The sequence below is a fragment of the Equus przewalskii genome, chromosome 6 (assembly GCF_037783145.1).
Source record: "Equus przewalskii isolate Varuska chromosome 6, EquPr2, whole genome shotgun sequence".
Taxonomy (NCBI): Eukaryota; Metazoa; Chordata; class Mammalia; order Perissodactyla; family Equidae; genus Equus; species Equus przewalskii.
Window position 1 is genome coordinate 94,829,229 of NC_091836.1, and position 25,324 is coordinate 94,854,552.

The 25,324-nt window shown below is 36.0% G+C and overlaps 1 protein-coding gene across 10 annotated transcripts in view; it reads left to right on the forward strand.

The window, feature by feature from the left end:
* Window positions 1-25,023, forward strand: part of METTL15 (methyltransferase 15, mitochondrial 12S rRNA N4-cytidine) — a 189,471-nt gene extending 164,448 nt beyond the window's left edge. For all 10 annotated transcript variants that reach the window (XM_008522928.2, XM_070624597.1, XM_070624591.1 and 7 more), the window contains one exon: window positions 21,874-25,023. In XM_008522928.2, coding sequence (XP_008521150.1) covers window positions 21,874-22,319 — 446 coding nt within the window. In that variant the 3' untranslated portion in view covers window positions 22,320-25,023. The remainder of the gene's footprint in view (window positions 1-21,873) is intronic.
* Window positions 25,024-25,324: the final 301 nt, after the last annotated feature.

A 25,324-nucleotide genomic window follows, 5' to 3' on the forward strand; every position in this document is an offset into this window, starting at 1 on the left:
TGAACTCTAGACCAGCATTTGCCATACGTTCTGAACATATAAATCTGTTTATCCCACAAGGGTATGATGTTCAGTGTTCCGAATCTCACTTTGCTTAACACCACTGACACTGGCTCTTTTTCTGTTTCCAGTGCACCTAACCACATTTACCTGAAAGCCCAAATCGAAACCTGCAAATCAACCTTGAGCTGAAGTGAAAAGGTGCATCACTAAGACTTTTCACTTCTGCCTCTTAAATGTCTCTTAAATCCTTTTGTTTTTTTCTGGGTTTCCACTGTCACTGCCTTATCATCTTTGCAGAATTATTACCTTAGTCTTCTAACTGGACTCTATACCTTCTGTCTCTCCCAATTTCCTCCAGCCCAAATTCTGCTATAGTTACATTTATGAAGTATACTTACAGAGTTATATTTATAACATACAAATGTCATAATATCACACTGCTTTTTAAAATTATTAATAGGTTCCTTCTCATCTAGAGGACAGAGTCTCAGCTCCTTAACATGAAAATCAAGGCCCTTCCTGATCTGGCTTCTGCATGCTTGTTCACCTGATTGCTCTACTGCCCTTCATCCCAATAGCACTCCACGTCTACAGCAAAGTGCTCACCATTCAGGTTCGCAGAACTCACTTCCTGCTTCCTCACTTCCATCCTTTTGTATATGATCTTCCTCTGCAGACTATGTCCTTCCTCACTTCTCCCTTGGCTCCTCCCCCCCAAAAATCCTTTCCCCCCCAAATCCCTCCTCTTCTTTCAAGACTAGGCTTATATGTCATTATTTTGGATCCTTCTTGAACTTTCCTTTTTATCATCCTCCTAAGTTGCTCACTTTTTCAACGTGTTCATATATCTAATGAGCATTTACTTCATTACACTTTGTCTCCCTTATAAACTTTGTGAGCTCTTCAAGGATGGAATGTGGTCACTCGAAATAACCTGAATAGCCTCAGCACCCATCTCTTAGGGAATGTGTTAAAGGGGCAAACAGACTGGATTAGAGAAAGCAGGAACTATTGAGTCAGGTAGATTTGGTCTGGCTCTGTCATTTACGAGCTTTGTAAACTTGAGTGTTTATTACCTTCTCTGAATCTCTGTTTCTTCATCTACAAAATATGGATGATAATAAGTACCTCATGGAATTCTAGATAACTAAATCAGACAATGTACTTGGAATGCCCAATAGAGACCCATTTCTAGTAGATACCTACTTTTAACTTTTGTTAAATGAACACATAAAAAAGAGTGAGTGAGTGGGTAATTGAGTGAGTGAATGCGTTTGAGTGACTAGAATAAATGCTAAAAGAAATGTTTATAATGGATTCACCAGGAAAGACTTCCTGAACTAGCAGCAGCTTTCTTGCTCTTTGAAGGGCCAGTTGAGACATCAGCAGGCAGAGACGTAGGGGACTGGGAGGGACAGGGGACTGGGAACCTGGAGCTTGAGCATCAGTTTGAGAACCGTCTAAGACTAGGGGAAGCATCCCTTTCTTGTTGAAAACATTATTTCCTGATGTTACTTTACCCTTCTTCGCTTTTTTCTTTATCACATTAAAGAACTCTAAGGATGGGCTGGCTGCCAACACATTCAAGGTGCATCAGCATCTCATTAGCCAGGTAACAAGTTAGCTCTCACACAAGAAGCTCTAGGCTTGGGTTTTGAGAAGAGGATGTGGGTTGTTGTTAATAATAATATAAATTATTGTTGAATGGAGATTTCTGTTCCTAATTATTATTATTCAATGAACTGTTATAGAGACAGCATACATTACAATGACGTTGAAGGTACTATAGTTTCTTCCTTAAAAAAAAAGTTAACATTTGTGCCAAGCCCATTGGAAAGCATTAGTCTAAAGTCCTCTGTGCTTTGGGACCTGTGTCAGAAATTGAAGCTGAGGGTCAGCTGTGATGGTCTAGTGGTTAAAGTTCCACACTCTTGGCCTTGGCAGCCTGGGTTCATTTCCTGGTGTCAGAACCACACCACCCATCTGTCAGTTGCCATGCTGTGGCGGTGGCTCACATAGAAGAATTAGAAGGACTTGCAATTAGGATATAGGACCATGCACTGGGGCTTTGGGAAGGAAAAAAAAGAAAGAGGAAGATTGGCAACAGATGTTAGCTCAGGGCAAATCCTTCACTGGGAAAAAAAAAAAGAAATTGAAGCTGAGAATGATAGTCTAGCAGGAAGGATTTATAAATCATTGACTTCATCTCTATAGTCTTTCAATGGACAGTGAACGTTGCCAATAGACTCCAACAATCAAGCCATATGCTGTGTTGCTGTATTGCTTCCCCGTTTTTCTTTACTAGTCTTTTTTTTTAAATTTATTTTATTGAGGTCATATTGGTTCATAATGTTGTATAATTTCAGGTGTACATTATTATATATCAGTTTATCTATAGACTTCATTGTGCTGACCACCAACAGAGTAGTTTTTATCTATCACCATATACAAGTGCCCCTTTACTCCTTTTGCCCACCACCCCCTTCCCTTCCCCTCTGATAACAACTAATCTGTTTCCTTTATCCATGTGTTTGTTTATTTTCTGCATATGAGTGAAGTCATACACCAGAAACCTATTGGAAACAATCGACAACTACAGCAAAGTTGCAGGGTACAAAATCAACTTACAAAAATCAATTACATTTCTATAAACTAATAACAAACTAGCAGAAACAGAAGTGAAGAATATAATCCCATTTACATTTGCAACAAAAAGAATAAAATATCTAGAAATAAATTTAACCAAGAAAGTGAAAGACCTATACCCTGAAAACTGTAAGACATTATTGAAAGAAATTGAAGAAGACGTAAAGAAATGGAAAGATTCCATGCTCGTGGGTTGGAAGAATAAACATAGTTAAAATGTCCATATTACCTAAAGCAATCTACAGATTCAATGCTATCCCAATCGGAATCCCAATAACATTCTTCATGGAAATAGAACAAAGAATCCTAAAATTTATATGGAACAAGAAAACACCCCAAATAGCCAAAGCAATGAGAAAAAAGAACAAAGCTGAAGGCATCACTATCCCTGACTTCAAAATATGCTACAGAGCTGTAGTAATCAAAACAGCATGGAAATGGCACAAAAACAGACCAGTGGAACAGAATTGAAAGCCCAGAACTAAAACACACATCTATGGACAGCTAATCTTTGATAAAGGAGCCAAGAACATACAGTGGAGAAAGGAATATTTCTTCAGTAAATGGTGTTGGGAAAACTGGACAGCCACATGCAAAAGAATGAAAGTAGACCATTATCTTACACCGTACACAAAAATTATCTCAAAATGGATTAAAGACTTGAACGTAAGACCTGAAACCATAAAACTTCTAGAAGAAAATATATGCAATACGTTCTTTGACATTGATCTTTGCAGCATTTTTTCCAATACCATGTCTACTCAAACAAGGGAAACAAAAGAAAAAATAAACAAATGGGGCTACATCAGACTAAAAAGCTTCTACACAGCAAAGGAAACCATCAAGAAAACAAAAGGACAACCCACCAACGGGGAGAAAATATTTGCTAGTCATATATCAAACAAGCAGTTAATTTCCAAAATATATAAAGAACTCATACAACTCAACAACAACAAAAAACAACACAATCAAAAATTGGGCAGAGGATCTGAGCAGACATTTTTTCCAAAGAAGATATGCAGATGGCCAACAGGCACATGAAAAGATGTTCAACGTCACTAATCATTAGGGGAATGCAAATCAAAACTACACTAAGATATCACCTTTGACCCGTTAGAATGGCTATAATCACTAACACAAAAAATAACAAATGTTAGAGAGGATGTGGAGAAAAGGGAACCCTCATCCACTGCTGGTGAGAATGCAAACTGGTGCAGCCACTGTGGAAAACAGTATGGAGATTTTTCAAAAAATTAAAAACAGAAATATTATACAATCCAGCTATCCCACTACTGGGTATTTATCCAAAGAAGTGGAAATAAACAATTCAAAGAGACATGCACCCCTATGTTCATTGCAGCATTATTCCCAATAGCCAAGACGTGGAGCAACCCACGTACCTATCAACTGATGAGTGCATAAAGGAGATCTGGTATATATATATATACAATGGAATACTACTCAGCTGTAAAAAACAGACAAAATCATCCCATTCACAACATGGATGAACCTTGAGGGTATTATGTTAAGCGAAATAAGCCAGACAGAGAAAGACAAATACTAGTCTTTTTTTTAATATCTCTTCACCCTTGCTTTATTAGTCAGAGTTCATATCTCTGCACTCTAGTGTGTCCTTGAATAATGGGAATATAAATTAGTTTTGATATTATGCAAAAACTTGGATTCAAATTTCAGCTCTGCTTCTTCTTAGCTGTGTGAAGTTGGATAAGTTATGTAACCATTCTAAGCCTCTCTAAGATAGGGGTAATGGTTCCTAACTTAACAGATTGCTGGGATGACTACAAATCACATTTAAAAAACACATACCCTAGTGGTGGGCATATGATAGGCACTTGACAAAAGCTAATCATTACAAACAATTTGCCTTATCTAGTTTTTGATAGAATCTACTTCACAAATGCACATAAAAAATAATTAAAATTCATGATCTTAGAGAAATTGTGAGATAGGTTCTATTATAAAAGCATTTTAATTTATAAGTCGTGCATCATTGTTAAAGAATTCAAGTGAAAACTTTAAAAACCTATAAGAACACTCTACCACCATAACATAAATGTTATGATTTTTCATATTCACTTTATCTCTTTATCTTTATTTAAGCTATGATTTTTTAGTTGAAATGATTGCATATAAATAATTTTAAACTTTTTCACTTAATAATTTATCATGTTACTTACTTAATTTTTATGCCAATATACTATGTATCAGTAAGAAATACCATATTTTATTTAATGTGTATTTAATTAATTAATTAAATATAATTTATTTAACCTTATTATGAGATATTTGTCTCACCTCCTGGTGGGTGCTATTATTAAAAATCTTATAATATCCTTTTTTGTGTATATTTAAGGGTGGGGGGGTACTTCCTTTCTAGGCTAAATCCCTTAAGTGAGATTAATGACAGATATATGCCTTTAGCCCTTGAAACATTGTTTTTCAAAATAGATACCCATCTTTCTAGAAACCAAAATCCTTCACTGGAAATTATCCAAAGCACTGCTCCTAGATCAATTTGGTGGGATCAAGAATGAGGAAAAATAAAAGATGGGAGGGGACAGTTCAGTATTGGATTTGGATGTGGTAGAAAATAAGAAGATATTTATAATCGACGATTTAATTAAAATCCATATGCTTTTGGAGAAATTGATCATCTCTTCCTTAATTCAGTCAGATAGTCTATTAATCTTTCAACAAGGCTGTTATAAAAAAAATGATGATAGCACAAAATCCCTGCCTTCTGGAAGGTTCCATTTCAGTGGGAGAGAGAAAAATTTTTTAAAGATCATTGTAATACCGTTGAGCAGTGTTCCCTTGCAGGGGAAGTATGCTACAGGAGGGCAAGCAGCTTTACCTTGGAGCAGTAGGATTCATTATGAGTCTGTGCTGACCTCACAAGACAAAGGGGAACATTGTTAAATACCTTTTCCTGTAACCATCGCCTATATCTGGGAAGCGTAAATTGCCCAACTTTGACAGCAGTACTGCGTGTCCTGTAGACTATTCCTAAAAGTTCAAATAAAGGATCTTATTACAGGTCTTGAATATGCTGAAACCTCCTGCTTAGACTTCTGCTTTGAGTTCACAGCATCTGGCAACTAGGCCTCAACCTCTCCTTAAAGATTCAGTATTTAATTTTAATGTTGACCACCTAAATAGGTAATAGGAACCATGATTCTGTTTGAGCTGTCCCAACTATGCTAAGCATTTTAAGACATAGGTAGTATAGAATTAGTTTTATTGAAAAATAATGTATGAAAAATATCAATTCTTTCCTTTAATTCTGAGCCATGTTTCTTATTTCATCTCAGCAGGTAATGTTCCTCGTGACCCTTTTGCTCAAGCTTATAACTTGATTTGTTTCCCTATTGTATGAGGATTTGTAAGCTTCAATCACCCATAGTGAGATCATGTTGTCATCAGACTTAACCTGGTAGGAGTTGGGGATTAGATGAGACGCAGAAGAAGTTTAAGAAGAATCTCACTGAGTAAAGCCAATTTTACCCAGAACCATTCAAGTTCACGGATTTTAATTAACAGTTTGAAATTTGTAATATTACTTGAATTTCAGATGGGTGAGAATTTAACACCGTATTATAGGAGCCCAGGCAAAAGGACACGAGTTGCGTCACAGAGACTTATTAAATGTGATGGAAATTCAACAGACGAATGCAGGCAAACAGGTGCAGGAGCTGAATTAATTTTTAAACCCTACCACTCAGGAGGAATTGCAATGCATCACATTGACAGCCACAGCACGTTGCTAATTTCATTCACAAGCTTAAAAATCTCAATACATTTGAACATGTGAATGTATTAAATTTTAAAAAGTGTAAGTAGCATAAGGGTATCCCAGAACTAAAAATGATCGTTTCTCTCTGGGACTTCAAGTTATTTAGCCAGAAGCATGGTGTTTTTTATGAATGAAATCTATCTTACCACTTCCCCATACAAATTGAGTTCTATTATTGTATACAGTGCAGACTGTTACTAAGCAAGCTTTTATCTTACTTTTAATGTGAAATCCCTTGTGAGTCAGAGGAAAACTGAGTATTCACTGATCCAGGGCTGGAAGGAGCTTCTCAGTCAATGCTTCCGATGGTGCTAAGTGGTGATCCTCCTGGAGTTAAAGAAAAACAAAGCAAGACTAAATGAAGGCAGAGGCTTTTTTGGTGGTATCATTAAAGGTGGTAAGTTGTAAGCTGGAAACTCAGCAAACTCAGTGTGTTTTCACCAGGAATGTACTTACTTTGGAGTCCCTGGTGCATTTGGGAATTTGATAGAAGCCCTAGAGTATCTCCACATAACGCTGCACAGACACACAAAATCTTACCAAGGCTGCAGAGAGCACATGAATTTCCACATTCAGCCTACTGTTTATGGTACATCTTGATCTGTGGGACGGAAAGAATATCTCTCATTAAGTGGATTTTCTCTTTTGCCACCTACTGTGCACTAGGCCCTAGACCTTGGACTGGGGATATAAAGGAAAATAGGAAGAGGTATTTGGACCTTTTACAGCCTAGTAGAGGTTAATAGACAAGTAGTATAGAGTGGTAAGTAGTTAGATGAAATATTTATAAAAAGGTCATGCAAAAGCTTCCTTGAAAAGGTGGCACCTTAGTGAGTATTACGGATGAGTAGACATCAACTTTAAGAAGAGGGAGAAGAGCATTCAAGACTGAGAATGAGAGCAAGGAGCACTGCCCTGTCATGGCTAAAATTGTGTATTTACAGGAAATGCGTAATGACAAGTGTATGGAAATCCTTCAGTCTTCTCTTGCAACATTTCTCAAGAAGTTAAAGAAGAGATAAAAGGAGCTGGCTTTAATTTCCCAAGACTTTAGCCATTTGAGCCCTTTATTCCTAATTGTACACGAGCTGGTCCCCTCATTTTACTTAGCTGGAGAATATTAAGCACTCATTTTTAGAATATAATAACAACTGTAAAACATTCCCCTCCTAGCAGGTGAGTCGAGAAAAGCCCAGTATGTACTGCATTGGATGAGTCTGGATTCTTAATCAAAAACATGTAATCTATAACTACCCAAAAAGTCTTTTGATAATGGCAGCAGCAGCAACTGTTTCTTTTTTAAACCCACTATCAAGAAAGCTGATGAAAAAGAGAGACAAATGCACAGTCTAATAACCTGAGCTAACAAAACATTATTTTCAATAGAACGAAAAGGACAAAAGCCAAAGGTATTCATTACCGTTCCCAGAGTAAGAGACCAGGGCAGTTGCTGCCGCCACCAGATGCGCAGTCTTTAGGCCTGACAATGCCCATCTCCCCAAGGGAAATGTGGAGAGAAAGCCAAACTCTTGCAACTTGATGCAAAGTGATTTGGGTTCCATTACAACATCTCTCAGTAAAAGGCTATTCAGGCTTAAAGTAAAGATTCCACATTAGTTTTCTCCCAGAAAATGAGTGTTATATGAAACACCAGACATGGAATCAGAGCTTCTGGAAATCACTCTAAACCACGTGATTTCATCTTAACTTCCTTAAATTCTAATCAGGAAAAAGGAGATGAGATGGTTTGGTGAACATACCATCTTAAAACTGTATCCTTGTTTTGGGTACACTTTAAAGACAAGGAAACTCAAGAACATCTCAGGAAACTGAAAAATTACAAACCTACATAATAAGATAAGTTGTTTAAAAGAAAAAATAAACAAAACTATTGATGATCTGAGCTTTCAGGATGTGTTTCTCAGATGAACTAGCCAGAAATGTTACGCCTTTCTTCTGAGGAAGTTCACTCTATATTACAAAACAGAGTGAAGGGGTGGACTTTGTGTTATAAAGACCTGAGTTTCCATTTGGCTACTTACAATCCCTGTGAACTTGGGAAGAGACATTTAACCCCTCAGTTCTTCACCTTTGAATGGAAATAAAGATATCTACTTCTTAGATCTCAGAATTATTATAGGGGAGTTAATGACATAATTAAGATAAGTGGAAAGTGATTAACACAAAACCTACTTTCAGTATTTTCCCAAGTACATTACCCAGAAAAACAAATCCTATGGAATGGATAGTTGTTATTAAAAATTGCAAGTTTCTGTTTCAAAAAGTTTGGAAATGCTAGGTACACAAAGTTAAACAGTTATCTTCAGAAGTTTACCATGCTGATGGATATTGTGGATCTCCGAGGAGTGTAGCACGCCGCATTTCTGGAACTTACTTGACAGCAGACCTGCTGGTGTTCCGTTGGGGGCTGAAGGTGCAATAGTTCACAAGGTCACTGGTTCCCAGAACAGTAGTTTGGAAAATGCTGTCTGTAAGGGGTCAAGATTCTGGGGTTTTTTCTCTTTATGCTCCCTTAACAGTGCGTACAATCCTTCTCTGCAGGCCTCTTCCCAATACGTGCATATCATTCTCAGTGGGTGTGAATTCCTGAGGGCAAGGACTGTGTCTTCATGAATGTTTTAGTCCTCAGTGTTTAGTACATTGTGTGTAATAAGTGTTGGCTAAATGAAAGAACGATATATTATTCAGGATATAATTATTGAATTTTACCAAATATTACTGATGCCAGTTTTAATATAAACAATTTCTAGTAGCCTCAGATGTCTTCAGCTGATAAATGGACTAAATACACTGGGGTTTTTGGAACTGTGGGAACAAAAGGCATGGTATAAAATGACTCACGAATATATTTTATCCTTGTGGAAGTATGCCTGAGAAAGAAGATAACCTGTGCAGAAAGGTGCTCCGTGAAAACTAGAGCAAAGGAATAAGAAAAGAATAGAGGAAAAAATTGTGTGCTTAAATGCCAGGATACAAGTTGTATACTTACATGGCAAGAAGAATCTAGAAGTTTAATTACGAGAAATAATCTCCTGGCCGGGTGAATGTAATACAACCTGGAAGGTTTAGGTTACTGAAATTAGGGTTCTTAGAATTCTTAGCATCAATTATTAAATAGTCAAGGTCAAAGTAAAAATATTTTTTAGTGATTTCTCATTCCTATGCCATGCTGTCTTCATACTTTTAAGGCCTAAATACTACTCTGTAAACTTATAAGTACACCATTAATTTGTACATAAGGAAAATTTTATACTTGATTTTTGATGCTGGGGTCTTTTAGTCTGATGCCCAAATCCAATCAGCATTACTCAGGTGCTTCCGGGGGTTTAACAGCCCTCTCTCCCACCTACTCTTCTATTAGTCCGGGATGAAAGTAGAATTCCTTTGGCAGAACCTTCAAATTAACGTGCGAAATCCCCTCATCAGCTGCTCCATTTTGCAGCTGAGAATAGTGAATAAATAAAGACGCGAATGGCATTCATACAGTGGCTGCTTTGTGCCAAGTATGCGCTAGGTGCTCCTGAACACTTTCTTCATTTGATCTTCACAATAATCCTGTGAGAAGTGTTGTAATCTCATCTTCTAGTGGAGAAACAAACTCAGAAGTTAAGTGTTATTGCTCCACATCAAATAGCCATAAGAAAGTGAGAGATCTGATCCTTGAACCTAGTTTCTCCTTTCTAGAGTTCATCGCCATTTCTATTATACCATGTTGTCTTAATGTAAGTATTGTCATTTCTTATGCTTTTCCAGAGGTATGATTAAAATGTATATGTATAAACACAGTACTTACAAAGAGCCTGACCATGACTCAGGTGAAGACAACTATTAAACTTTAATGAAGGACATGTAAAATATTAATGGAAACACTATGTTCCCTGGATGCATTGTTTTGATATTATGATAATGTGAGTTTTATCCAAATCACTTTAGAAGTTTACTGTAATTCCAATCAAAATATTTATTATTATATACTTTAAGATTGTTTCTAAATTTAATTTGGAATACTAAATGCATGAGAATACCCAAGAAACTTTGGAAAGAAGGATAATGGGGAGGGGTCATGTCTTGCCCCACCTGATAGCAAAATGTACTGTGAAAAAAAACCACAATAATAATCTGATATTGGCAGAAAAATGGAGAAATACATCAATAGAACACAATTGAGAATCCAGAAGCAGATCTATTTGTATATAGAAATGTAGCATATGATCAAAGTGGTACTTGAAATGAGTAGGGAAAGAATGTACCGCTTAATAAATGGGACAATTTGCTACATAGTTTTTTTACAAATTAAGTTATATGCCTACCTCATACCATACTAAAACATACATTTCCTATGGATTAAATATTTAAATGTAAGAAATAAAACCAAAAGTATACCAGAAAAACATAGAGTTGATTATATCTATAATTTTGGAGTGAATGCAGAAAGCCTTCCTAAACTTGGTAAAATCTAAAGGACATAAAAAAAAAGTCTATATAGAAATTTTTAATTTCTGTATGGCAGAAAAACTCTACAAAGTGAAAAGACAGTCACAGTCCAGGAAAAATATTTGCAACTATATATAAGATACAAAGAGTTTAATATCCTTATTTTATAAATAGCTCTTCTAAATTAATAAGGAAAAAAGCAACATCACATTGAAAACAAGAACAGAGTTTGTTCAAGCAATTCATACCTGAAATCAAATGGCCATTAGATTTGAAAGGATGCCCAATTCTACTCATGACCAAAGAAATGCAGATTAAAACAGTTGTAAGCTATCATTTGCCTACTACTGGACTATTAATCAAGGGTAAAAAAAGAGATAATTTCTGGTACTAGTGAGGATGTGGGGAGATGGCCTCTCGCATATAATATTCATGGAAGAAAATTCGTACAATCTATTTAGAGAGTAAATTTAGAGGTAGTGATCCAAATCTAAATGAGCATGAGTAGCCTTTGACTTAAGAACTCTAATCCTAGAGGCATAGCATCACAGGTTCACATACAGTTACAAATATTTTTCCCAGATTGTGACTGTTTTACTTTGTAGTTTTCTGCCATGCAGAAATTTAAAATACGCAGGTCACATGTTTACTGAAGCAATTTTGGTGACAGCAAAACAGAAAATATCCTAAATATTCCTGCTGTGGAGGCAACATAAGCTCCACTAGAATAGAGACTGCCTCTGTCTTAATTACTGTTGCATTTCCAGTTAGCTGGGGCTGTGCTGGACACTACAGACATTTGTTAAATGAATAAACGAAATGAATTATGATGCATCTGTACAACTGAAATTACTTTCAAAAGTAAGGTAAGTAAAGAAGGCAAGTTATAGATAATTGTGCAGATCGTTCCCTTCTCATAAATATATATGTATACATACTTTATATACAAAATGTCATAAATGTCTATCAAGAAAAAAGTTGGAAAGTATACCGCTTGGTTGCCTCTTGGGGTGAAATTTAAGGAGTAGTTGACATTAGCATTTTGCTTCATATACAACTGATAATATTTCTTTTTGCTGCTTTTTTTTTTTTTAGCAATGACTATGTTTATAACTTTAAAGTATAAATGTAATCACTCTTTCCATCCACCGACTCTTCTCGGTGCAAAGGATTTATAGCAGGAGCAAAGTCTCTATTTTCACTGAGTCTGTATTCTGGTGGAAGAAGACAGATGGAAACAAGTAAATATTTGCCCCTGATAAGGTATAATGAAAATAAATAAATAAAACAAAGGGGACTCTAGTGACAGGGTGCTGTTTTTCATAAGTGTAGTCAGAGACTTCCTCTCTAATTTTGCGATGTTTGAGAAGAGACCTGCATGAAGCAGGGGTAAGCCATCCAGGATGTGAAGGCAGGTATTCTAGATACAGGTCGAACGACCCAGACAGGACCATGCCCTGGCTCAGTGAAGGGTAGGAGCGCAGGGTCAGGAGGTGAGGTCAGAGAAAGGGAGCATAGGAAGCAGAGGCTGCATATGACATAGGGACATTTGGCCAAAGCAAGAACTTCAGTGCCTATTTCATGTAATAGGAAGACACTAGCATGTTGAACAGTGGAATGACAGCATCAAACTTTTGCATGAAAAGGATTGGTCTGGGGGCTGTGTGCAGAATGGTGATGGCTTGGACTAGCGTGATAGCAGTTGACAGAGTTGGTGACAAGTGGTAGGCTCTGGATGTATTCCAGATAGAGAGCAATCAGAATTTGCTGATATGAGAGAAAGAAAAGAGTAAGGATATGAAACTGTCAGGAACTTAGAGAGTACCAACAACAAACCTGATCTGGAATGTGAGAAGGGAGTGCCTCTAATGAGGCAGAATTCTTTAACAACTTTCTTGAACAGCTAGGACCAATCTCTTAGGTCATGAATTTTCCCAACATTACTGTGAGAGACGTAAGTTCCAAATAATGTCTCCAAATTGTGTTGAAATTAGAACTTGTTATCCCATAGTGAATTTAATGTACCTTTACTTTTAAATGTACATTTTTTTCACATTATGCTTTTTATTTTTTTGGTGAGGAAGATTTGCCCTGAGCTAACATCTGTGCCACTCTTGCCCTGTTTTTTAGTATGTGGGCTGTCAGCACAGCATGGCTGCTAACAGAGTGGTGTAGGTCTGCACCTGGGAACCAAACCTGGGCCACCGAAGCAGAGCTCACTGAACTTAACCACTAGGCCACTGGGGCTGGCCCTTCAATATACATGTTTAAAGTGTACTTAACTTGAAAACATCTTGCTATTAAATGTATATTAGCTTTTAATTTCCTTTTGTAGCCCGTTTTACTGACATAATTTTGCTATTTTAAAGTATTAGGAGGAAAACTTCTGCTATTTTGAAGAATTGAGAAAATTTGTCGTTTGGGATTTCATAGGTGTTAAGTGACATAAAGCCTACATAAAATCTCAACAATATTGTGCATTAATCTTTGGAGGAAAAACTTGGACTTAAATGACTGAAGTTCTTGATGAATTTTTTTAAATACAAATTTCAAAATCTTACCATTACATTCTCACACCTTATTTTATTTTGTAAAAGAAACAAGCAAAAATAAAATCCACCTTGCACATTTGCTCATTTCAGTTAATAAAGGCTTGCAAGCTTGCATTTCCTAAGGTTAAACTTAGTTTTGCAAGTGCACCATTGCATGTGCAAATGATTGATTCATTAAGGACAGTCCCAGTCAGCATCGGATATCTTTAAATACATGCAAACAATTCTATTGAGACACTGAAATTGCTAGCAAATTTGAGAGTTCAACTGCTCCATTAAAATCATAATTTGGTACCCACAATCACCTTTAGTCAAAAAAGTAGGATATAGGACAGAACCTATTTCATGACAGTATTTTTAAATTCTGCTCATAAGGTTTTCTGTGACTAAAAATACTATGCTCTTTATTTAGTCACTCATTGATGTGACTGAGTTTTATGTTCTTCATATATCCATCCAATGATGTGAAGGAAACTGTAGTAGTGATGCTGCATTTTTATCCATTTATCCATTTATTTTCTTTATTCATTATCTATTCATTATCTTTTCAACAAACACTAGAGTGTTTACTGGAGTAGTTTTCGATCTTGGCTGCAAGTCAAAATCCTCTGTGAAGGTTTTTGAAAGTAGTGATCCTGTGTAATAAACCCCTGAAACTGATTCAGCACGTCTGGACTTTACTGTTTCAGAAGCTCCACAGGTGACTGGTGTGCAGTCAGAGTTAAGAAGCGTAGGCTTCTCTGTTGAGCTTGAGGGATCTGAGAGTGAACACGAAGTAGTCCTGTTGCCAGGGAGGTCAGAGTCCAGTGAGTGCGACAGACGAGGAACCTGGTCATCATGGCAGAGTGTGGTGAGGGCCGCACGAGAGGCAGGCGCTCCTCCTCCCACTCAGAACTGGTGCTCACTGGCCCGGTGTCAACTAAGGCCACTGACGGACTAGAAAACACAAAAAGGAGATTTCCTCTCAGCACCAACCCAAATGACCCAAACTGTGGTGGAATCCATATTTTCTGTCTTACCTACTCTATGCCTTAATCAAGTGAATTAGCCATAGAAGACTCTGTGATTATACTCAGGAAACGGAGAAGCAGAGGGCCCAGTTTCTGTTTCTGGTAACAGGATATGGAGCTGAGAAGGGGAAGAAGGATTGCAAGCAGTGAGCTCCTCAAGAGCGGGGACCAGGTCTCACAGTGTTTTCTTCCTGTGGCCTAGTTCCGAGTCCAGCACACGGATGGGCATGGGATCTGGTATAGCTTTTGAATCCTTTTCCCCAATGACTTGTAGACAGATGTTCCTGCCTCATCTGTGCAAACCTGAGAGAAGTCTCTCCCTTGTTCTCTGACCAGTGACTTTCCCAAGGAAACCCATTTTTGCTACCTCAGAGGCACAGGACATTTACTCATTGTCTTTAAACTCTCTAATTCAGACAGAGAACCTTGCTTAATCCTTGATAGTAGGATTGTCTTTTCTTGTCTTCTTGTCTGTTTGTACCATTGCCAGTTGATGTTTTTTTTACTACTTTAAATTTCATTACCATATGCTGTTTTATATTCTTTTGTTGCTTTTTTATTTCATCTTACACAATCTGCATTGCCAACCTTTCTTCCTATAAATTACAGACATAAATGAAGGGTAGCCCTGGAAATTGAACCTAATTAAATAAGGAAGGATATGTGCCTTTGATCTTCAGAACAGCACCAAAAAGCTCCACAAAACACGGTGCCCATTGCGATCATTTGTCATCTCCTGGTCCCTAAAGATGAGACTTAGGAGGTTGACAGGACATACCTAGAAATTCTTTCCAGGAAACCCAATGGACATAGTCCAGATTGCAGTTCCCTAAACAAAAGTAAGGAAGCCCCAGAAGAAGGCTACATGGATTAAAGCTACATGGGCTACATGGATTAAAGTTACCTTATTATCTTCAGGACCCTTCATTCCTAAATACAGTCATGTGCCACATAATGACATTTTGGTCAAAAATGGACTGTGTATACAATGATAATCCCATAATATTAGTACCATATAGCCTAGCTGTGTAGTAGGCTGTACCATCTGGGTTTGTGTAAGTACCCTCTTTGATGTTCACACTATGATGAAATCAGCTAAGGACAATTTTTCAGACCATATCCTCGTTAAGCAATGCATAGCTGTATAAATGAAAGCTCTTTTTCTTTCTCCATGATATGATATTGGCAAGGCCTAAAAGAAAAGCTTGTCTGATCACAGTGATGTTAATTTGTCAGCTCCAGATTCATATATAGTGTAGATGTACTTAAGGTGAATATGAAATTATATAAACTTGAAGTTGCATAATGGCAAATATTAATAAAGCCTCACTTTATGTGAATACTTTGAAATAAAAACAGATTCTATCAACTGAAAGAATTAGTCAGGAATCTCACAGTCTCACAGACAGCTGGCTGAATGAATTATAAACTATAATTCTGCCATAGGAAGGTGCCATTTTCACCAGTAAACAGAAATGCCTGCCATACTTTGTAGTGTCAAGTGAACCAATACCATTGTTTATATTAGAACTTTTGTGGTGATTTCAGACATTATTTTGTTATTTTAACATTTGCTATTTTCTTTAGTTTTCAAAATTATATTCAGTGACAAAAGTAAGCAATCGTTTGTTAAGCTCTCTGCCTTTTTATTATTTCATCAGTTTAGTTAATATGTAGCCAGTCATGGCTAATTTGGCGCTGTGTTAAAAACCACATCTTCAGGGGCCAGCCCCGTGGCCAAGTGGTTAAGTTCACCCGCTCTGCTTCAGCGGCCCGGGGTTTCGCCAGTTCTGATCCTGGGCACAGACATGGCACCACTCATCAGGCCATGTTGAGGTGGCATCCCACATGCCACAACTAGAGGGACCCACAACTAAAAGTATACAACTGTCTGCTGGGGGGATTTGGGGAGAAAAAGCAAAAAGAGAAAAGATTGGCAAGTTGTTAGCTCAGGTGCCAATCTTTAAGGGGGAAACAAAAACCCATGTCTTCAAATATGTATCTTTGAAATATGAGGAAAATGCCAAGAAAGCTAAGCCATTACCATGCTGAGCCATGCTTTTAATTTCTACAAAATATTAGAGGTAATGTTAGAAAAAAATTTTTTAAAGCATTAAAGCAAAAATATTCTGCAGTATTTCTTGATCCATGTGCTTCATGAATGTTTACCTCCTATTTTATGTTAAAATTTATGTACATTAAAATATATTTTATATTACATCCCTCCTTTGAGAAAATTAGCGTTGCCTCATGAAGTCCTTCAGGAAAGGAGCCTTCCTGAAACACCCTCTAAATCGAAACCCTAAACGTGACGAGTTGCGTGTGTTGTCAGACCCTTAGGATGTTTCGAAGCACGTTTCCCAGTGACCGTACTCTTTCCCTGGAAAATGGAGAAATTGAGTAGCAAATGGAAGGAAGTTGACCTCCCTCCCCAGTGTTGCCTTTGACGTTCTGTGTCTGAGAGACCTGGCCATTAGAACATAAATTCCCCAGTGTCTAACATTTTCTAGCCCTTCAGGAAAGTAGTTTGGTAGAGGAAAGAGTGAGCCCATACCATTGATTTAGTTGACTTCAGGCAGCCAGGTTCTCAGCTCCCTGGCACATGTAAGATATTATTTCTCCCCTTCTCTGTCCAGTTCCCTAAGCAGATCAGTCAGATATGTCTTACTGCACTACTGGAGCTACAGACTACTAAAATGTGCAATAAGGCACCAGCCTTGTATAAGTCACCTTACTGTGAGAAGTGTGTGAGGGGAGTCAGTGCCAGGATGGCATCGTGCTCTCAGATCTTCATGCACAGGAAGTCTGGAGTGGAAAGATTACTTCTCCATGCGATAGTGTTCCTAGAAATAAAAATACAGAGTTTTGATTAATCAAATCAAAAATTAAATTAAAAATTTCTGTATAAATTCATTGAACATTATACTTTAATATCATTTGTATGCCAATGGAGTAAGTCTAAGAAAAATGATATTTGTTGATTAATTTAAAAATCAATATTTTTTTGTTAATTCCAATTCGTGAAAAGTAGATGGGGCTTGTCTATTTTGGTGTGCATGTTTTAAAATATTATAAAATAATATTATACATGTATTATTTTGTAATTTGCTTATTTTACATATTATAAACACAATCCCTTGTCAGATATTTGATTTACAGGTTTTTCCCCCAGTCTTTGGGTTATCTTTTCACTTTCTTGATGGTGTCCTTTGAAGGACTAAAGTTTTTAATTTTGATGAAGTCCAATTATCTATTTTTTTCTTCTGTTGCTTATGATTTTTGTGTCATATCTAAGAATCTTTTGCCAAATTAAAAGCTATGAGGATTTATCCCTGTGTTTTCTTCTAAGAGTTTCGTAGTTTTTGCTCTTACATTTGGGTCTTTTACCCATTTTGAGTTAATTTTTATATATGATTAAGGGTCCAACTCCATTCTTTTGTATGTGGCTATCCACTTGTCCCCACACCATTTCTTCTAAAGATTAGTTTTTTCCTATTGAATGGTCTTGCATCCTTATCAAAATTCATAGTTGATCATAGGGGCCAGCCCAGCGGCACAGCAGTTAAGTTTGCACATTCTGCTTCGGCGGCCCGGGATCCACTGATTTCGGTTCCCTGGTGCAGACCTACGCATCTCTTGTCAGGCCATGCTGTGGCAGGTGTCCCACATATAAAGTAGAGGAAGATGGGCATGGATGTTAGCTCAGGGCTACTCTTCCTCAGTAAAAAAGAGGAGGGTTGGCAGTAGATGTTAGCTCAGGGCTAATCTTCCTCAAAAAAAAAAAAAAAAAAATCAGTTGATCGTAGATATATGGGTTTATTTCTGGGCTTTCAATTATATTCCATTGATCTCTATGTCTATGGTTGAACCAGCACTGTCTCAGTTACCATTACTTCATAGTATGTTTTGAAATCCATAAGTTTGAGTCCTCATATCTTATTCTTTAATTTTTTTTTCAGGGTCATGTTGGCTGTTCTGGGTCTCTCACAATTCTGTATGAATTTTAGAATCAGCTTGTCAATTTGTACCAAAAAGTCAGCTGGGCTCTGATAGAGACTGCATTGAATCTTAGATCAGTTTGGGGAGTATTGCCATCTTAAACAATTTTTTCCAAAAAGTTTTGTAGCTTTCTTAGCATAAATTTTGCACTTCTTTTCTTAACTTTATTCCTAAGTATTTAGTTCTTTTTGATGCTTTATGAATAGAATTGTTTTCTTAATTTCACTTTGGATTGTTCATTGTAGGTGTTTAGAAACACAGCTAATTTTTGCATGTTAATTTTGTATCCTGCTGCTTTGCTGAATTTGTTAGAATTGTTAGTTCTAACAGGGTTTTGTGTGTGTGTAAACTTTAGTGTTTTCTGCATATAAGATTATTTGCTCTGAAAACAGAGAGAGTTTTACTTCTTCCTTTCTGATCTGAATGCCTTTTATTTCTCTTTCTTATCTAATTACTCCAACTAATACTTACAATACTATGCTGAAGGGAAGTGGTGAAAGTGGACATCCTTGTCTTGTTCATGATCTTTGAGGAAAAGCTTTCTGTCTTTCATCATTGAGTATGATGTTAGCTGTGGGTACTCATATATGGCCTTTATTATGTTGACGTACTTTCCTTATATTCCTAGTTTCTTGAGTGTTTTTATCATGAAAGAATATTTCATTTGTTTTTTCTCCATCAGTTGAGATGATCATTTTTTTTTTCCTTCATTTTGTTAATGTGATGTATTACATCAGTCAGTTTTCATGTGTTGAACTATCTTTGCATTCCAGGAATAAATTCCACTTGGTCATGGTGTATAATCCTTTTAAGATTGCTACTGAATTTGGTTTGCTAACATTTTGTTGAGGATTTTTATGTCTATATTTATAAGAGATATTGATCTGTAACTTTCTTGTGATGTCTTTGGTTTTAGTTTCAAGCTAATAGTGGTCTCATAGAATAATTTGAGAAGTGTTCCCTCTTCTTCAGTTTTTTGGAAGAGTGTGAGGTACTGTTATTAATTCTCTGACTGGTTGGCAGAATTTAACAGTGAAGACATGTGGACCTGGGCTTTTGTTTGTGGGTTGATTTTGATTACTGATTCAATCCTTTCCATTGTAACAGATCTATTCAGATTATCTATTTCTTCTTGAGTCAGTTTCAGTAGTTTGTATTTTTCTAGGCTTTAGCAGTTCTAGTGAGTGTGTATTGGTATTTTATTGTGGTTTTAATTTGCATTTCTATAACTAATAATGGTGTTGAACATTTTTACAAATGTTTCTTGGCTATTTGTCTATCTTTTGTGAAATGTCTGTTCAAGTTTTTTGCCCCTTTTTTAAATAAGTTGTTTGACTTATTAATAAGTTGTGAGATTTCCTTATATATTCTGGATAAGAGAGTTTGTCAGATATGTATATTATGATTTTAGTGTTTACTCTTAAGTCCGTGATCCATTTTGAATTAATTTTTGCGTATAGTGTGCAGTAAGGGTTGAAGTTCTTCTTCTTTTGTACAGATCTTCACTTTCACTGAAAGTCAGTTCTTTCTCCATTGAATTCACTTGACAACTTGGTCAAAAAACAGTTGCCAATATAAATGTGGGTCTTTTTCTGAGATGTCTAAATCTTGAGAACTATGTTATTTGGTGCATATACATTTATAGTTCTAGCTTACTGCTGTACTGTCTTTTTCTCAATAGGAAATGTTTCTCTCTGGGTCTAATTCTTCTTTTAAAAAGTTTATTTCGGGGGCTGGCCCCCCAGTGTAGTGGTTATAAGTTAAGTGTGCTCCTCTTCAGTGGCCTGGGTTCACAGGTTCAAATCTCAGGCACGGACCTACACCCTTCATCAGCCATACTGTGGTAGCAACCCATATACAAAATAGAGGAAGATTGGTGCAGATGTTAGCTCAGGACTAATCTTCCTCAAGCAAAAGAAAAAAAGAGGAAGATTGGCAACAGATGTTAGCTCAGGACCAGTCTTACTAAGCAAAAAGAAAAAAAAAATGTTTATTTTGTCTAACATAGTCTCTCTAGGTTTTTTACACTTATTGTCTACATGTTATATCTTTTGACAACCTTTTTCTTGCTTTTACTTTTATGTGTGTTTTTATAGTTAAAGTGCATTTCTCCAAACAATGTGTAGTTAGGTCTCACTGTTTCTCAGTCAGATAATCTCTGCATTTTTATTGGAGTGTTTAATATGTTTATATTTAATGTTGTTATTGATTTATTTGGATTTATTGTCTGCCATTTTGCTATTTGTCTTCTCTTAGTCTCGTTTTTGTTTTCCTGTTCTTCTCTTCTGCCTTCTTTTGTGTTAAACACTATTTTTTGTGGACAATTTTTATTCTCTATTAGCTTTATTTCTTTGCATTATTTTTATTTATTTCTCTAGGGACCACAATATCAACTTTAACTTCCAGGAAAATGTAGGAACCTTGCAATAGTGTAGTTTCATTTACCCACTCTCATCCTTTTTGCTTTTGCTGTCAAATAAGTACATATGCATACCTGTATTATAAACCTAAGAATATTGTGTTATAATTTTACTTAAAAAATCCTGTCTTTTAAAGAAATTAAGAGGAGAATGAATATATATAAAATAACATAATTAATATTATATAATATATACAATATAGAGTAATATAATTATATAATACATTAATCATGTATATTTTCTTCCTTCATTCCTTTCTGAATATCCAAGTTATCACCTGTTATCATTTTATTTCAGCTTGAAGTATTTTCTTTAGCATTTCTTGAATGTAGACTTGTTAGCAATGAATTCTCTTGGCTTTTATTTATTTCAAAATGTCTTTGAATCTTTAATTTTGAATAGTAGTTTTAGAATAGCCTTCTTGGAAGACAGATTTTTTTCCTCAACAATTTGAATGTTATTCCAGTGTCTTATAGCCTCCCTTGTCCTAATGAGAAATGAGTTGTTAGTCATACTTTTTGTTCTCCTTTGTGTAATGTATTATTTTTCTGTTTTATTCAAGATTTTTCTCATTATCTTTGGCCTGTAGTTTGATTATGATGTGGTGAGGTGCAGTTTTCTTTGTTTATTCTATTTGGGGTTAATTGAACTTCTTACAGCTGTGAGTTAATGTTTCTCAGGGAGGTTTTTCACTACTATTTCTTCAAATATATGCTGCCTCTTTCTCCTTCTCTACTCTGTGTTTGACTCCAGTTAGCCCTGTGAGTCATGAAGGATGTTTCTGACATAACAGTTTTAAACCTTGGTAGAATGCTTGGAAATAAAAGGGGGAAGTATGGATGAAATGCCACAATTTTCTAAGGAAATTTAGTTCCTGAAATATGCATACACACAACACAACTCAGTAGATTTACAGTGGAAAATATTAACGTTACCTGTCCTCTTTTCCTGTTTTTTACAAAATCTGTTTGTAGGTGCATTTCCTCCCTCTGCTATTTATGCACGAAAAGACTTGCTACAACGATCCACCCATATTGCTACCAAGACTTTCCAAGCTTTTCGAATATTTGTGAATGATGAGCTCAATGAACTTTACACAGGATTGAAGACAGCTCAGAAGTTTCTGAGACCTGGTGGTCGTCTTGTTGCCCTCTCATTCCATTCACTAGAGGATCGCATTGTCAAACGATTCTTGCTTGGGATAAGCATGGCAGAAAGGTTTAACCTAAGTGCTAGACAGAAGGTGATACAATCTTCACAATTGGGTTCAGGTCATAAAAACAAGGAGGGAGGCTCTATGGGAAGGGCCCCTTTAATGTGGGAACTGATTCACAAGAAGGTGCTTACTCCAGAAGATCAGGATGTAGAGGATAACCCCAGAGGGCGCTCGGCCAAGCTTAGAGCGGCTGTCAAATTATGAGAAAGAAAGTTATCATCATCTGATCCTTCAAGTTTTCCCTCACAGTTTCTCTTAATATTTTTCATGTGATATTCCTGCACAGCTTAATATAAGAAAGTACGTGATATAGAGATCTGTACTATATATGTGTGGAAATTGAGAGTATTTAGCCTTTTTCTTTTGTCAAAAAGAAAATGTTGGAAATATTAGCATGACACAGAAAGTTCAACTCAAGGAGCAGCAGCATCTTAAAACTGGAAAAATGTGTTTGCTTTAGCATTCTATTTGACTTTTGAAATGCAGTCCTTTCTCTAACAAGAAATTTTTTTTTTAAAAAAAAAGAATACTATGTGTATTTATCTAAATGTTAACTCAAGTTGTCAAAAGAGAGAGATTATAATTATAGCTGCATGCCCTAAATTCTGAATTTAGATATTCAGATTTGCAACAGACTTTCTATGGGTCAAATAATTAATAATGATCGTGGAATGAATTTTAATTTCCCTACTTAGGAATAATTAATCACTATAGCTTTCTCAAATATACATATTATGCAAATTTTAAATTTTCAAGTATTATTTTTTAAATGTATCATACCGATAAATTTCATCGTTGAAATTATAGTGTTCATTGTCTTAAAGGGATTTTTCAGTGTGATATATACCGTGTTTTCATAGATTGCAAAGTAAATGTAGACTTGGTCTAAGAGCCCTCACAGAGAATGTTTCACAAAACTTATATTTAAAGTCAATTGTGTTTATTTTAATAATAGCCCAGAATGCCTTTGATAAATAATAAAATCTCTCATCATTTGACTCCTTCATTTTTGACTTGAGCTATTCAAAGTAATTCAACCAAGTCTATTTGAAATAGAAAAGTCTGTGATGTATTCAAGTTATTAAAATCAATGCACCCTTAATGTTTTTACTTACAGATAGTAGCTGTAATTGTCAAATGTTTATTCAGGAAAGGTTCACTTATTAGAGGATTCTTTAACAAATTGATGAGATTGAGTCATAATTCACATATCAACTTTTTATACATAAATATGCACTTTTAATTTTTTCAGTTATTCAGCAAGTACAGAACTAGGCAGAGAAACAGTGGTGAGTAGAATACACATAGCCCACAGTACCTGTCCTGTGGAGTTTATAGTCTAGGGGAAGAGAGCTAGATTAAATAATCACAAAAATCGATATAAAATTGACACGTTGCAGTAGTAAATACTACAAAGAGGCGATGCAGGGTACGGCAAGAACACCTGGTAGGGAGTTCATCTACTGAAGGAAACCAGGTCTGACAAAGTGGTGCTCGTGTCATGACCTGAAGGATAAGTAAGATAACTAGTCAAAGGGTGCATGGGCATGTCAATTAAAGGTGCATGTAAATGATTGTTTTCTTAAGTAGTTATCTTTGAAATCATATTTATACTATTAATTTTCTTAGTAAACTATTTATTCAAATACAGGAAAAATTCATCTTCTCAATTGTGATTGCAAATTCTAAATTGAATACAAGTGAATAAAATATCAACAGAACTATATGGGCATATGATAAGAATTAAATACTTGAATTTACCTCAGACATACTTTATCTACCTCTGTAAAATTTAACTTTATTTCCCAAACTTGTTTATTGCTTTTACTTTAGAGGCTTTATTCAAATCTGAACAATTCTGCAGTGAAATAAGAAATAGAGAATATTCTAGGGAACTGTGTGCTCAAATTAGAAACAAATGAATGCACCTAGCTTAATCCCCTGAATCCTTCCTGCAAATGTTATGTTTCTGTTTGTATGTAAGTCATAGTTATAAATGAGAAAGATTCCCAAAAGAAAGTTCCCAACCAGGTATCTGATTAGAAATTAAAAGATCACACTCTTGCATTCAACAATAGTTCACCTTTTTCATCAATCATTTTTGGATCCTCTATGTTACGGGAATTTTTTCTTCAATGTTAAATGGAAACTGAACGGCATTGTCTTGGATAGTGTGCCCCCAAAATTCATGTCCTTCTCAGAACCTCAGAATGTGATGTTATTTGGAAATATGGTCATTGCAGGTCTAAGTAGTTAAGATGAGGTCATACTGGAGCAGGGCAGGCCCTTAATCCTATATGTCTGGTCTCCTTATAAGAAGAGGAGAAGAGAGACAGAGACACAGGGAAGAATGCCACATGAAGACGGAGGCAGAGATTGGAGTCGCACATCTACAAGCCAAGGGACATCAAGGATTGCTGGCGACCATCAAAAGCGAGGTAAGAAGCGTGGAACAGATTGTCCCTCAGAGTCCTAAGTAGGAGCCAGTTCTGCCAACACCTTGATTTTGGACGTCCAGCTTCCAGACAGTACGAGAATGAATTCCTGTACTTTAAGCCACCCTGTTGGTGGTAATTTGCTATGGCAGCTCTAGGAAACTAATACTCTGGCAGAAAAATCTTCAGTAATATGCCTGAAAAAAATCATTCTTCAATTAACACAAAATTGGTTTCAAAATGTTGTAGTATAAAAATATATTAACTATTTTCTGTAATTAGGCTATTTACCACGATCTTGACTACTTCTAAGTCTTTGTTGTAGGATGAATAATAAAATATATAAATGCGTTTTAAATGGTTAACTCTGGAGAATGGTTTTGGGAAATTAAAAAAATACATATAGAAGATAAAAATTGATTACTAAAATGAATGCATTGCTTTTCTAATAAAACATAAAGAATCTAAAACAAGCAGTAGCTTACATTTCTGAATCTCTGTATCAACTACCTTCTACTGATCATTTTAACATAGCGTTGATGCCATTGTGTAGTACATCAGTTCTTAACAGGTTTCATTTCATCACTTATTAAAAGATTTAATAACTGCACACAATTTTTAGTTGATATCTCTGTTTTGTATATTCATTTTGTTTTAAAAATTGTATATTAGTTACTATGTAATCCTCCTTTGAAGTTTCTAGGATTTCTTTTTCCTTTTTCTCCCCAAAGCCTCCCGGTACATAGTTGTATATTCTTTGTTGTGGCATGTGGG